This window comes from Octopus sinensis, linkage group LG23 (assembly GCF_006345805.1).
Source record: "Octopus sinensis linkage group LG23, ASM634580v1, whole genome shotgun sequence".
Classification (NCBI taxonomy): Eukaryota; Metazoa; Mollusca; class Cephalopoda; order Octopoda; family Octopodidae; genus Octopus; species Octopus sinensis.
The window spans coordinates 15,640,638-15,655,321 of record NC_043019.1 but is presented as its reverse complement, the minus strand read 5'-3'; the positions used below and the strand labels follow the sequence as shown (position 1 = coordinate 15,655,321).

The following is a 14,684-nucleotide window of genomic DNA, read 5'->3' as shown; positions in this document are numbered from 1 at the left end:
GACTTCATTGTCCAACACATACTTCTCCCTAAAATAGCAAAGCGACACGATCTGAAGTAGATTTGGCTGCCTTTTGCAGCAGGTGGAGTTTGTTACTCTGTCAAATGTAATGTTTATTTATTCACATTGTTCTGAATTAATCATGCATTATCTTGTAACTTTGAGATTTCAATGGGACAGGGCTAGATCTGGTCAATTTTAACATAAAACATGTTGAATATTTAAGCCAGATTAAATGCCAAAGAGTTAATCTAATGTCCCCCTTCTTAACATCAGATAAATTTCTTCCTCTTAGGCCTCTGACCTATAGATGCCAATGCAAATTGTCATTATACTTAACCATATGCCTAACTAGAAAATGGTATCACAAGACTTGAATACAGGAAGCTATGGCAACACCAAGACAACACAGGCCAAGTCTGAGGAAGCACTATCTCACTTCCTAAACTGGTCAAAATACCTTGGACAATCACACTTCCTTTTACTACAAACAACACTCCTCACAAACTTCCTATTATTTACACAGAATTATTTCCAACAACAACAACAACAACCACTACTACCACTAGCCAACTTGAATGCTCTCTAAAAATGACCTCCAGTAAGATTAACTGCCCATTGTAACAGACAGATTTTCCAGCATTATTTCAGTGCCTTGTAGTTGTATAAATGTCTGGAAAGCGAAGTCAATGTACAAAGAATGAGATCTTCCACTCGAATTTTTGTTTTTAATAACAATAAGCTGTACCTAAATCAGAAACTCTTAAAGGGAAATGTGTTGCTGGAACTGTTCATGGATCAGAAAAAATGCTTCAAGGGATTTCGGTTTCAAATCTCATTGAGGTCAACTATGCTTTTCATCCTTCCAGAGTTGATAACATAAAGCAGCAATCAAGGACTAAGGTTGATGTAACTGACTACCTTCTTACCCTAAATTTCAGGCATTGTTGCCATATCAAAAACAATTATTATTATTATTATTATTATTAAGGCTGCCTTGATAATAATAATCCTTTCTGCTATAGTCACAAGGCCTGAAATTTGGTAGGAGGGATTAAGTCATTTACATCAACCCCAAGTATTTGACTGATACTTAATTTATCAACGCTGAAAGGATGAAAGGCAAAGTCGACCTGGGCAGAATTTGAACTGTAAATGTAGCGACAGGTGAAATACTGCTAAGCATTTTGCCCAGCATGCTAACGATTCTGTCAGCTTTCCACCTTAATAGTAATAACAATAATAAACAGATGAAATACCACAAAGCTGCCTTAATCGTTAGCACACCAGGAATAATGCTTTGCAGCATTTCGTCTGTATTTACGGTCTGAGTTCAAATTCCCCTAAGGTCAACTTTGCCTTTCATCCTTTTGGAGTCAATAAATTAAGTACCAGTTAAACACTGGGGTCAATTTAATCAACCAGTCTCCTCCTCAAAAATTTCAGGCCTTTTGCCTTTAGTAGAAAGGATTATTATTTTATATCTTATTATTATAAATAACAAGCTGTCTAAGACACCAATATGATCAGGTGATTAAGATACCAATACAAAAACATAATTTCTCTGGTGATGCTTAGCAAATATCTGCTTTGCTGAAACAACATTGACCCTGTAAAAATATGAATAAAGACATTCAAAAAAATACTTTGTTTTTCAACAAGAATTCTCCCAATAATTGTGGATTAACATGGTAGTCAGATCAGAATCTTCCATATATATATATACATGTATATAAATATAGCAATATATGAATTCATATTGTAATTCAGGTATTATTATGAGTTTTTCCATCAAGACACAACTCTGTTTACTTTGCAAATGTGCTTTTAGCATCATGTAAATTCAAAGCATTATTATTAAGGTGGTGATCTGGCAGAATTGTTAGCACACCGGGTGAAATGACTAATGGCATTTCATCTGACCTTAGGTTCTGAGTTCAAATTCTGCCAAGGTTGACTACTTTCATCCTTTCAGGGTCGATAAATTTAATAGCAGTGGAATACTGGGGTCGATGTAACTGACTTAAACCTTCCCACAAAATTTCAGGCCTAGTGCCTATAGTAGTAAGGATTATCATTATTATTATTGAGCTGGCGGAATTGTTAGCATGCCAGACAGAATGGTTAGTGACATTGCATCTGTCGTTACATTCTGATTTCAAATTCTACTGAGGTCAAGTTTGCCTTTCACCCTTTTGGGGTCAATAAAATAAGTACCAGTTGTACACTGGGGTTGACCTAATCAACTAGTTCCCTCCCTCAAAATTTCAGGCCTTGTGCCTATAATAGAAATTCTCAGGCATTTTTTATCTGTCTGGTGGCTTTGGCTAAAGAAGTCACATGATGGTTGAGACTGAAGGGGCTGGAGACAGGAATCTTTGGCTAATCCCTCATCACTTAAGAAGGAAAATGAGGTGTTCCCAGCAAATTTGTTGAAAGGTGAACAAAAGTGGCAAATATCATCCAAGTGACTGGGCCTGCTCTGAGCATGCACCCATGGATTGGAGAAGGGTAGCTGCATGAGGGCAAAGGACACATGCCTTCATGATCAGGGTGGCTGTGGTTTTTGTGGTGTTTCAAGAATAGGGGGAATTTTTCTTGGAATCTTCTTTTTTGTTTTCATTTCCTTGTTTACACATTTTTCTTTTTATGTAGTCCCACACTGCAAGGTCCTGTGGCATTATTGATTCATTTATCAAACCTTGAGGTTAATAAAGAAAGCATTGTTGTTATTATTGTTATTAATATTTCAAGAGCTTTGCAAGATTTTCCTGAATAATTAAGCATGGCTCTGTGGACTTTAAGTACATGCAATGTTTTGTGTTTTTGGTACTTTGCATAACATGTGTACAGCACCTGGTAATGTTATTGTATGCCTATGTATAAGCCCCAGAGTATTCTACCACATGTGTGTGTTGTGTGTGTGTGTATGTGTGTGTGTGTGTGTGTGTGTGTGTGTAGTTCACTTAAAAGTGCTCTCTCCCACGTTTTGTATTTATAAATGTATATGTGGTTGTGCGGGAAATAGTTTGCCTCCCAACCACATACTTCCAGGTTCAGTCCCACTGCTTGGCACCTTGGACAAGTGTCTTCTATAGCCTTGGGCCAACCAAAGCTTTTGTGAGTGGATTTAAACTGAAAGAAGCCTATTGTGTGTGTGTGTGTGCATGCGTGCATCCGTGTGCCTTTCTACTTGTGTTGCAAACCCACCCACCCTACACACACACACCATGCTTGTCAACCAGTGTTGGTGTGTTTATGTCCTTGTAATTTAGCAGTTTGACAAAAGAGACTGATAGAAAGAAAAAGTACAAAGCTCAAAAGACATAAAAACCCTAAAATCAATTCATTTGACTAAAACTCTTCAAAGTGGTGCTCCAGCATGGCCGCAGTCCAATGACTGAAACCAGTAAAAGATAAAAGAAGTCCTACAGTATACTGCATAATATATGTGCAGTGTCCAGCAGTTATGATGTGGGTATATATGTGTTGAATCTTTTGCTACTCTATGTAATATGTGTGATGCAGTACTGAGTAGTACACTTCTCTGTTATACAGACATGTAAGTCCTAGCTTTTGGCTGTGTATTTCTTTGACATTTTTTAAAAATCGTTTCCAAGGCAACTATTTGATAATATCATTGCTGTTATTATTGTTGTTATGATTATTATTGTCGTTGTTTTTTGTGGTTAATTGCAGCTGTTTCTTTATTAGTTCTTTAGTAAGGTTATATGTAGAGAAGTTGCTTTAGAGGTTATATTATAATTAGAGCATTAATTAATGTAGAAAGAAGTCGAGGCCAGAGAAGAAGAGAAGAAAAGCAAGAGGCAAAAATAAAATGTGGATACCCTGTGAAGCCTCATTTTGCTACTGGATCCAATCTAACAGGGAGAGATGGAGAGAGAGAGAGAGAGACAATGAGTGATTATATATAATATGTTTGTAAAATTACTATTGTTTCTTTGAAGAAAAAAAAAACATTAAAAATTGAAAAAAATATTTAAAAAATAATGAAATAAAAGAAAACAAAAATTTTTTTCAAAGATATAAAAAAATTCAAAATTTAACATTTTCTTAGGTATTATAAATCAAAATAATGATTCATAATCAGTGACATAGCTAAAAAAATGCACCATCTGCAGCAGCCCTTGAGTCTGAATTCCACCCCACTCCATACTGCCACAAGCCCTGTTACGCCACCCCTACACAGGCTTATATAGCAGATGCAAAAGTGCTGCTCTCATAAAACTGCTACCCAGAGCAGACAGCCTCTTTGCTATGCTACTCTTCATAATATCAGAGCACATGCCTTAATGATCCATCTCTGGATGTTGGCTGAAAGCCTGGGGGCCAATTTGTTTAGTTTACTCATCTTTTTACTCCCAGATATCCCTTGCACAATCTCAGATGCATCCATCATAGGTGCAGAGTGCAGGTACAGCTGTGCACTTAAGAAGTGCATTACACAATGACATGGTTCCAGGTTCAATCCCACTGCACCAGATAACCTTAAGTAGATGTTTTCTACCATACTCTCAGATCAACTTTAATCTTATCAGTGTCTTAATCTTGTCCCAAGACAACCTTAATCTTGTTAGTATCTTAATCTTATCTCAGGACAATCTTAATCTTGTCAGCGAAAGTAACTATATGGAACTCTATCAGGTGGACTGTAGGTGTTCTTAACCAGTAAATTTAAACTAATGCCTTGTGTAACATCACCATCTGGTCTTTGAATACTTTTTGTGGAGTCCATTCTGTAGCCAGAATTTAAACCAAGTTTCCAAACTGAAGATATCAAAAATCTTCCTTTCGTTTTTTTTCTCCAAAGTCTTGGAGTACCTTCAAAAACATCACAAGTCATGCTATGACTCTTTTCAGTAAACCATTAATAAATTTTTTTTTTAATCTGTATCTAAGAATTGGCTTCATTACAGACACAACCTGGCTTTCACACTAGTGTAATTAGGTATATTATAGACATAGCATGCCTTCTATTTCACACTGATGTAATTGGGGTCCATTAGAGACAGAACCTGGTTTCTCTGACACAACTTGTGTAATAGCTTTATAACAAACATGATTTCATTTTTGTCACACTAGCATAATTCATGTATATAATCATCATCATCATCCACTTAATGTCCTCTTTCCATGCTGGCATGGATTGGATGGTTTGACAGGAACTGGTAAGGCCAGGAGCCACACAAGGCTTCATTGTATGTTTCGGCATGTTTTCTGCAGCTGGGTGCCCCTCCTTACGTCAACCACTTTACAGAGTGAACTGGGGGCTTTTTACATGGCACCAGCACTGTACAGCTAACTAAATATATAAATAATCTGTTACGTCTTACTTGTCTCAGTCATTCAACTGTGGCCATGCTGGGGCACAGCCATGGAGAATTTTAGTTGAATGAAACAAACCCAGTACTTTTTTTCAAGCCTGGTACTTATTCTACCAGTCTCTTTGGCCAAACTGTTAAGTTATAGCACCAGTTGCCAAGCTCTGGTAGGGGACAAAAATAGACAAACACACACACACACACACACAAACAAACAAACAAACACACAATGGGCTTCTTTCAGTTTCCGTCAACCAAATCCATTCACAAGATTTTTATCAGTCTGGGGCTATAGTAGAAAACACTTGTCCAAGGTGCCATGCAGTGGGACTGAACATAGAACCATGTAGTTGGGAAGCAAACTTCTTACCACCCAGCCATGTCTGCATCTACAACAACAAGAACAACAATGATGATAATAATTCTTTCTAATTTGGCATAATAGTGAGATTGGCTTTGCAACAGACAGGATCTGTTTCAGTCACACTAATGGAATTCTCATATGGACTGAATAAATAAATAATGGCTATAATTCTAATTTTGGCACAAGGCCAGCAGTTTGAGGGGAGGGGTTTACTTGATTACAGTGATCCACAGTGCTTCATTAGTACTTTATTTTATCCAACCCAAGGTGGCGAGCTGGCAGAAATGTTAGCAGGCAGGGCGAAATGCTTAGCAGTATTTCATCTGTCTTTATGCTCTGAGTTCAAATTCCTCCTTTGCCTTTCATCCTTTTGGGGGTCAATAAATTAAGTACCAGTTGTGTACTGAGGTTGATCTAATCGACTAGCCCCCTCCCCAAAAATTTCGGGCCTAGTGCCTAGAATAGAAAAGATGAAAAGAGTTAGCCTTGGTGAGATTTGATCTCAGAATGTAAAGATCTAGAAGAACTGTGACTTAGCATTTTGTCCAATACATGCCTTTAATAATAATAACAATAAATAATAATAATAATATCGACCTTAACCAGTTGAGCATGTCCCTTAGTGGCTGGTGATACATGCATCTCTGATCCTGAGCAGAAGTAGTAGGGGAGCATCATAGCCATATGATGAGAGGAATTCTTTGGGGTTTGAATAGTTCATCTCTAGAAACATAGGTGTTTCATTCAACATCCTTAAACAACCCTTATTCAGGGGCCATTTGAATAGGATGAGCTACTCAACCTGAAAAAGATACTAACTGGGCCTCACCTGCAACGTCATGCATTGTTTATCTTGATATGAGAACACCATGTTGTGCACATATGGTTGTGATGTATGTGCCAGGCGTACCCTTATCAGACAAGTAGTCATGATAGGTATATTGGGTTTCCTATATTTGTACCCCAGTGTCACTTTGATAGCATGTGCTGCTCTCTCATTCAATAATAATGATAATGACCGGATATCTATTTGTCCATCATTCTCATCATTTTAATGTCCACTTTCCCATTCTTGTATCAGTCATTGAGGCAGAAGTAGATTTCCTATGGCCAGATGCCTTTGCTGTCGTCCCCATAGCTGGACATGTTTTCACAGAAGTTCAGAAACAAAGGACATAGCCTGTATGACAAAGACACAGAATACACACACATATGTATGTATGTATATATGCATTTATATATGTCTATGTATGTGTGTGTGTGTGTGTTTGATGTGCTTCTTTCATTAATATCTACCAAATCCATTCAGAGTTTTGATTGGCCCGACACTATAGTAGAAGAGGCTAAAGTGCCACACACTGGGATTGAACCTGAGAGCTTACAGATAGAAAACAAACCTCTTAACCACACAGCCTTGCTTGTATACACTGGTCTTATCAGTAAACCTACAGGCATGCCAGGTAGGGCACCACTTATCATATTCAAGAATATTGGTGATTACATCACCTGATTATGTCAGCCCTGCCCTAGTACATGTTGCTTAAGACCACAAAAGGACAATTTTTCATATGCACACAAGGCCATGAATTCAAGAGCACAGACAGTTAATTATATTCACCCAGCGACTTCACTGGTTCTTATTCTATCAACTACAGTAAGGCATTAGTCTGAGGTGTCACACAATGAGATTGAACCTAAAGTAAACTTCTTGACTACATGCCATGTAAACAGCCATTTATAATGTCACGTTCTTTCTCAAAGGACACAACACAATGTCTTCTGATAGAAGCTCTATCAAAGTCCTGTACTTTAATTAATTAATTAACCAACTTACTTCTGTCTCATTAGTGAAAACATTCCTTTTTTGTTTTTCTTTTTTTGTTTATATTAATCTTTAAATGAAGTTTGAAAACTAAACTAAACAAAGTCGTTTTTTTAATGAAATTTAAAGCAAAATATATTTAGATGAGATGAAAAATTGAGGGAAAATAAAAACAATGAAGTTCAAATGATTTTTTTAAGTTATTGCTTGGTTTGTTAAAAAGATTTCTTGGGGGATGTTTTTCATTTTTATTTAAATTAAATTTTGATAAGGGTTCATTAAGACTACAGGGATGAAAGGAATTAATTTACAATGGCATTTAAAATACTGTCATTGAAGTTGTTGTCACAATATTCCGTTCTCGATTTTGGTATAACGTTATATTACAATTGTTGTTGTAATCACAGCATTGCATTGTTGTTACAATATTGCATTATAAACATAATTTTATGAACAAAAATATTGTTACAATATTTCATTACACTAATTGTGTTATCGTTACTACATGGTTAACATTACAGTTATAATGTTATTGTGTTACAGTAATGTAGTTAACATTATGATATTGTCGTTATCATAACAGTTATCAAGTAAGACTGGCAGGATTGGCAGACAAACTGTCTTGTAATAATGAGTCGTAAAATTTAAGTTATTTAGTCATGGCAAGTGGCTGTTGGTTAAGAAGCTTGCTCTACAATCTTGGGTTCAATCCTGCTGCATGGCAAAAGCATCTTGGCCAAGAGTCTTCTATGAGAGCCTTGAGCTAGTCAATACCTAAGGAATGGATTTGATAGATGAAAATTGAAAGAAACCTTCCCTCTCTCTTTCTTTCATGCTCTATGAAGAACTTGCAATTGGAACAAGACCCAGAGGAGGTCTGAAATTCCGTTTTAAAGACCATATCAAACGGACCCTGGCTCAAACTAACATCCAGCCATCCTCGTGGAAACAGATTACCGTGGATAGGGCAGCCTAGAGGACTGCTATCTGCAATGGAGCCAGCTCCTTTGAGCAGAACAGACAACAGAATGAGGAGGTAAAACACAGGAGAAGAAAGGAGCGTCTTCAACATCCTCGACCCGCACCAACCATCCTGTGCAAATTCTGCCCACGACTCTTTCACCATCGATTTGGACTCCAAAGTCACATTTGGCACAAACATCAGCCAAGGAGACTGGATAGAAAATATATGTTTATTTTTATGCTCAGTTATAATAAAAACAATTTTACATTAATCTGATGGCCAAGATGCTTAGTGGTATTTCATTCATCCTTACGTTCTGAGTTCAAATCCCGCTGAGGTCAATTTTGCCTTTCATCCTTTCGAGGTGAATGAAATAAGTACAAATTATGCACTGGGGTTGATATGGTTGACTAGCCCCACCCACCTCACCCAAAATTTCAGGCCTTGTGCCTATAGTAGAAAGGATTATTATTATTATTATTATTATTATTATTATTGTTTTGACTCTTTATGCTTTGAGTCCAAATTTCACTGAGGTTGACTTTGCCTTTCATCCTTTTGGGGTTGATAAAATAAGTACCAACTGAACACAAGGAGGGGAAGATGTGATATAATCAATTAACCCCATTCCCTCAAAAAAGTGCAAGCCTTGTGCCAAAAATTAGAAAGATGCACATTGGAAAAAATGCTTAGCAGCATCTTATCCACTGAGGTGGACTTTGCCTTTCATCCTTTGAGGGTCAATGAAATAAGTATCAGTTGAACACTGGGGGGGGGGTCAATGTAATCGACTAGCACCCCCAACCCCATTCCTATGAAATTGCTGGCCTTGTGCCAAAAATTAGAATTATTGCCATCATCATTCTTATTATTATAGCCTAGGGTTGTTATACTTGACCACGAAGACACAGAGTCTTCTTGGTCAAGTACACTTAATGAATGAATCAATCAATCATCCAGTTATTCTATTTTATGATTGGAGAAAATTCCCAAATAATAAACAAAGTGTTTTCAGAAACAAACAAACCAAGAAACAAATGAAAAACCAAAAAAAAAAAAAGAAGAAAAATTTTAATAAATACACAAATAAAAGTATAAGATTTATGACCATTGAATGGTAGCCACCATCCACTCACCTTGCTGGATTTTCATTGTTGAGGTGTTTATTGACATAGCATTCATTGAGACAACACCTCTTCCCACTCGTTACTCCCTCCCCCTATCTCTTTCTCTCGAACTAAAGAGTTACTCTGAGTGACTTGCAATACAACTTATATTCAAAGAGAATTTTCAAACCAAATGCCATATTGGATATCAATTAATCAAATACCATAATATGTTAAGTAAAATTTCTGTGTTCAGCTTTCAGACTTGAATAATGCATAGCAGCAGCAGCAATAGCCTCAGTAACAGCAGTAGTAGTGAGTCTCAAAAAAAAAAAAGAAAAGAAAATAGAACTTGTAAAACTGCAGCTTCTAATCTAAACAATTATCCAATATTTCAGCCATAAAAATCCACAAAAATTATCATCATTTACTATCAGCACTCGCCTCAATATCATCATCAGCAGCAGCAGCATCGTCATCATGGCATTCCGTCGGTTACGATGGCAAGGGTTCCAGCTGATCTGATCAATGGAACAGCCTGCTTGTGAAATTAATGTGCAAGTGGCTGAGCACTCCACAGACACATATACCCCTAACGTGGTTCTCAGAGAGATTCAGCACAACACAGAATGTGACAAGGCTGAGTTCAAATTCTGCTGAGGTTGACTTTGCCTTTCATCTTTTTGGGGTCAATAAATTAAGTACCAGTTGCGTACTGGAGTCAATTTAATCGACTAGCCCCCCCCCCTCCCAAAAAAATTTCAGGCCTTGTGCCTAGAGTATTATTATTATTATTATTATTATTATTATTATTAAGGTGGTGAGTGGCACTCCATCGGTTACAATGACAAGGGTTCCAGTTGATCCAATCACCAGAACAGCCTGCTTGTGAAATTAACGTGCAAGTGGCTGAGCACTCCACAGACACGCGTACCTTAACGTAGTTCTCGGGGGAGATTCAGCACAACACAGAATGTGACAAGGCTGGCCCCTTTGAAATACAGGTACAACAGAAACAGGAAGAAAGAGCGAGAGAAAGTTGTGGTGAAAGGGTACAGAAGAGTTCACCACCACCCCCTGCCAGAACCTCATGGAGCTTTAGGTGTTTTTGCCCAATAAATACTTGCAATACCTGGTCTGGGAGTCGAAACCGCGATCCCATGACCGCAAATCCGCTACCCTAACCACTGGGCCATTGCACCTCCACATCATCATCATCATCATCAAACACAGGGTCACTTAAACTGCAAGAAATATTATCCAAATTCTTGTTTAGTCTCATGTCTGTCTTGATTGAGCAGACTCTAGCATCCTGTCTTCTTGTATAGTTTTGACAACATTATTCAAAAAGTCATTCCTTGTCCAGAAGGTAAAGGTGTGACTTGAGGGAATTTGACTATTATTTCTAGCAGTCTGAGAGGCCACATACTAGGTGGAAAAAATGGCAGTTCTGCTGAGTTGACTTTCTGTGGGGAGAGGAATTGAGCATAGTGGTCTAGAAAGATGGGAGTAGGGCTGAGGATGGAACCTTGGACAAGGTCTTCTACTATAGCCCTAGGCCAACCAAAGCCTTGTGGGAACTGGTAGAGGAAAACTAAAAGAAGCCTATCATATATGTATGTGTGTGAGTGTGAGTGTGCATGCATGCGAATATGTTAGTGTGCATCACTAGCTTCAATCAGTAACACCATTGTCATTTCTCTGATCAAAAAACTGTCTCCTGGTTTTCAACCTTCAAAGACAAACTATTAGATGTGCAGGTACAATAAGCACTAAAATATGCAGACAATGGGCTCCCTCAAATGCTCGGGTGGATCATTAGAAGTAGTAGATAGCTTCTATTACCTAAGAGACCAAGTTAACAGGGTGGGGGCAGTTCTGAAAGTGTAGCTGCTAAGATAAGAACGGGCTGGGTGAAGTTCAAGGAGCTTCTATCTTTGTTGGTAACTAAGGGCCTCTTTCTCAGAGCAAAAGGCAGATTGTATGATGTAGTTATGTTACATGCAGTGAAATGTGGATTTTGTCTACAGAGGACTTGCAAAGGCTTGAAAGAAATGTAGCTAGCATGCTCTGCTGGATGGGTAATGTCACACACACACACATACAGCTAATTGTCTATCAAAATTTCACTAACAAGGTTTTAGTTAAGCTGACATTATGGAAAGAGACTTTGAAGAAGACGCTTGCCTGTGGTGCTTTCCGGAAAGACTGAATCCAGAACCGAGTGGGTTGCTAACGACCAGTTAAATATGTTAACACTGATTGACCTATTGCATCATTATAAACTGAGGAACTTCTTCCACTGTCACCACAACCACCACTACTACTACTACTACTACTACTACTACTACTACTACTACCACCACTACCACCACTATTACTGATGCCACTGCTGCTGCTGCTACCGCTGCTACTACAACTACTACTGCTGCTGCTACTACTACTACAACCATTGATGCTGCTGCTACTACTACTACTACTACTGATGCTACTACAACTACTACTGCTGCTGTTACTACTACTGATGATGCTACTACTACTACTACTACTACTATTACTGATGTTACTACTATTACTACTGCTGTTGCTATTACTAATGCTACTACTACTACTACTACTACTACTATTACTGCTACTACTACTATTATTACTGATACAACTACTACTACTACTACAATGATAAATGTTGAATATGATAAGATGATGAAGTGGAACTGCAATAAAATTTGCCTCATTAGAAAGTGCTGGTTGGCTGGTCGGGTGGTTGATTGATTTACCTTTACCATACAGTAGTAGTAGTAGTATTAATCATCCTAAATGAAGAGGATGAAATATAAAGCTAACAAATTTCAAGATTTCAGGGCATCTTTCTTTCAGTTTGATGAAATACATTAATTAAAACAACTAAATGTTTCCTATTTCAGTATCTAATCAACAAGAAATAATAGAACATTCTTTGATTTTTTTATATTCTTTCTTTGTTGTGTTTTTTTTTTGTCAAAACCTCTCCCACAATTATTATTAACTTTTTTTTTTTGTTTTTACCTTTACTGCAAAAAAAAAAAATTGATATTTAAGAAAGAGATATTAATTTTCTATAAGTTATTAAGCTTGGCTAATTATTTATAATTAGTAAATTACATGAATACAATTCATGAAAATGATTTTAATTCATGAGAAATCAACGGCAAGATTTTTCTAAGCAGCAGCATGAATGTTTAAACTAAAAAGAAAACATAATAATAATAATAATAATAATAATAATAATAATAATAATAATAATACAAAATCCAACGAAATGAAAGAAAAGTAGAAATGCAGAATAGCCTTGATTGTACTCACAGAACTTACTTCAACTGTGTTCCTGCTGAGACTGCGTAAACTCAAAGCACGGCTACGTAAACTGCTGCAAAAGACAAATTTGCGTTTTGTTTCTCTTTAAATCAGAATCAAACAATAGCAGATTCAATATTCTATTTTATTTGTTTTATTTTTAATTTAATTCTTTTTGTTTTTGTTTTTACATTGGCAACAATAATTTATTCAACAATATTTTCTGATGGTTAAGACAAATAATAATGATGATGATGATAATGGTTTCAAATTTCAGTACAAGGCCATAATAATGGCAATAATGATTATAACAACAACAATAATAAAATAATAATAACAATAATAATAATAATAACACGAGCACTCAGAGAGTGCAAACCTCCACCAAAGCAACACCAACATCCTCTCAACAATTAAGCCAGAGATGATTTTTTAAATGAGAATATCTGAAATAAACTCGACTGCTCTCACAAATAAAATACCAAAAATGAACATGACCGAACTCAAAAATTAAGTAAAAAAACAGGAAAAATAATCCAGAAGCCTTGTCCAGTACCAGATCGATCCCAAAATCTAATCAGTTTGTGCCAGTCATGAGGCCAGACATCCCTGAAGGTTTCATCTGAATCCATCCAGCGGTTCTTGAGATACCTTGTCCATGGACAAACAAGCAAACACAAATGAGATCAATACCTCCACCTTCGCTAAAGCGGAGGTAATAATAAAAATTACAACAACAACAACAAGGCACACTCCGGAAAAGGTTTCAAAAAATGACAAAGTAACCATACTCGGGAATATGCTAATACATACAGATAGAGAAATCAAGGCTAATAGACCAGATATAGATGTCAAGGATCACCAAGAAAAAAAAATCCAGGAACAAAAGAAAGAACAACAGAACAATTAGCTAGAAAGAGCAGGAAAAATAATGGCCAGTTCATGCAACAAACAGAGGATGCAGTAAAGAATGTTGGTTGTTGATGAAAGAAAGAAAGTTGAAGTCAGAGAATAAATTTGATAAAACTCAGTCAGAGAGCAAACACAAAATCAGTGGGAATGGTGATAAAACTAGTAACCATTTCTTAAGAGAAAGTAGTAAGCTAGCACAAAAAGAGTATAAACACAGACATGAGTGTGTTAGAAAAAGAATGCACTGCAGTGTATGGATTCAAAGTAGTAGAAATGTGTTAAGAACACAAGCTAGATTTTGTGATAGGAAATTATAATTACAGGATTTTATAGGATTTCCCTATAAAGACTGACCAAACTATTAAAACAATAAGACCAGCTTTGACTGTAGAGAACAAAAAAAAAAGGTTTAGGGTCATATAATAATGGTTTCCAATTTTGACACAAGGCCAACAATTTCGGAGAGGGGGTAAGTGAATTACATTGACCCCTGTGCTCAACTGGTACTGATTTTATCAACCCTGAAAGGATGAAAGGCAAATCTGACCCCAGTGGTATTTGAAATCAGAATGTAAAGTCAGGAGAAATGCTGCTAAGCATTTTTTCCAGTACAGTAATGTCAGTACACTGCCTTAATGATAACAAATTTTTGTCAAGGACCACCAAGAAAGAAAAATAAAATGCCTCCTAATCAACATATCAGTCTCAACAGATGACAATGATTCTCTAAAATGAAATGGAGAAACATTCAAAATACAAAAATCTAGGAATAGAAATAACGTCATATAAGGGCCCTAAAAACAGAAACAATCCCTATAATAATAGATGGTTTAGTGTGATC

At 36.7% G+C, this 14,684-nt stretch overlaps 1 protein-coding gene across 4 annotated transcripts in view; it reads right to left on the bottom strand.

Annotated features, from left to right (window-relative positions):
- Positions 1 to 14,684, bottom strand: part of LOC115223618 (WD repeat-containing protein 13) — a 234,336-nt gene that overhangs the window by 115,633 nt on the left and 104,019 nt on the right. For 2 of the 4 annotated variants that reach the window (XM_036512345.1, XM_029794275.2), the window contains exons 4-5: positions 12,941 to 13,004; positions 3,849 to 3,881 (exon numbers count right to left, since the gene is read on the bottom strand). In XM_036512345.1, coding sequence (XP_036368238.1) covers positions 3,849 to 3,881; positions 12,941 to 13,004 — 97 coding nt within the window. The remainder of the gene's footprint in view (positions 1 to 3,848; positions 3,882 to 12,940; positions 13,005 to 14,684) is intronic. The other 2 variants (XM_036512346.1, XM_036512347.1) reach the window with 2 other exon arrangements.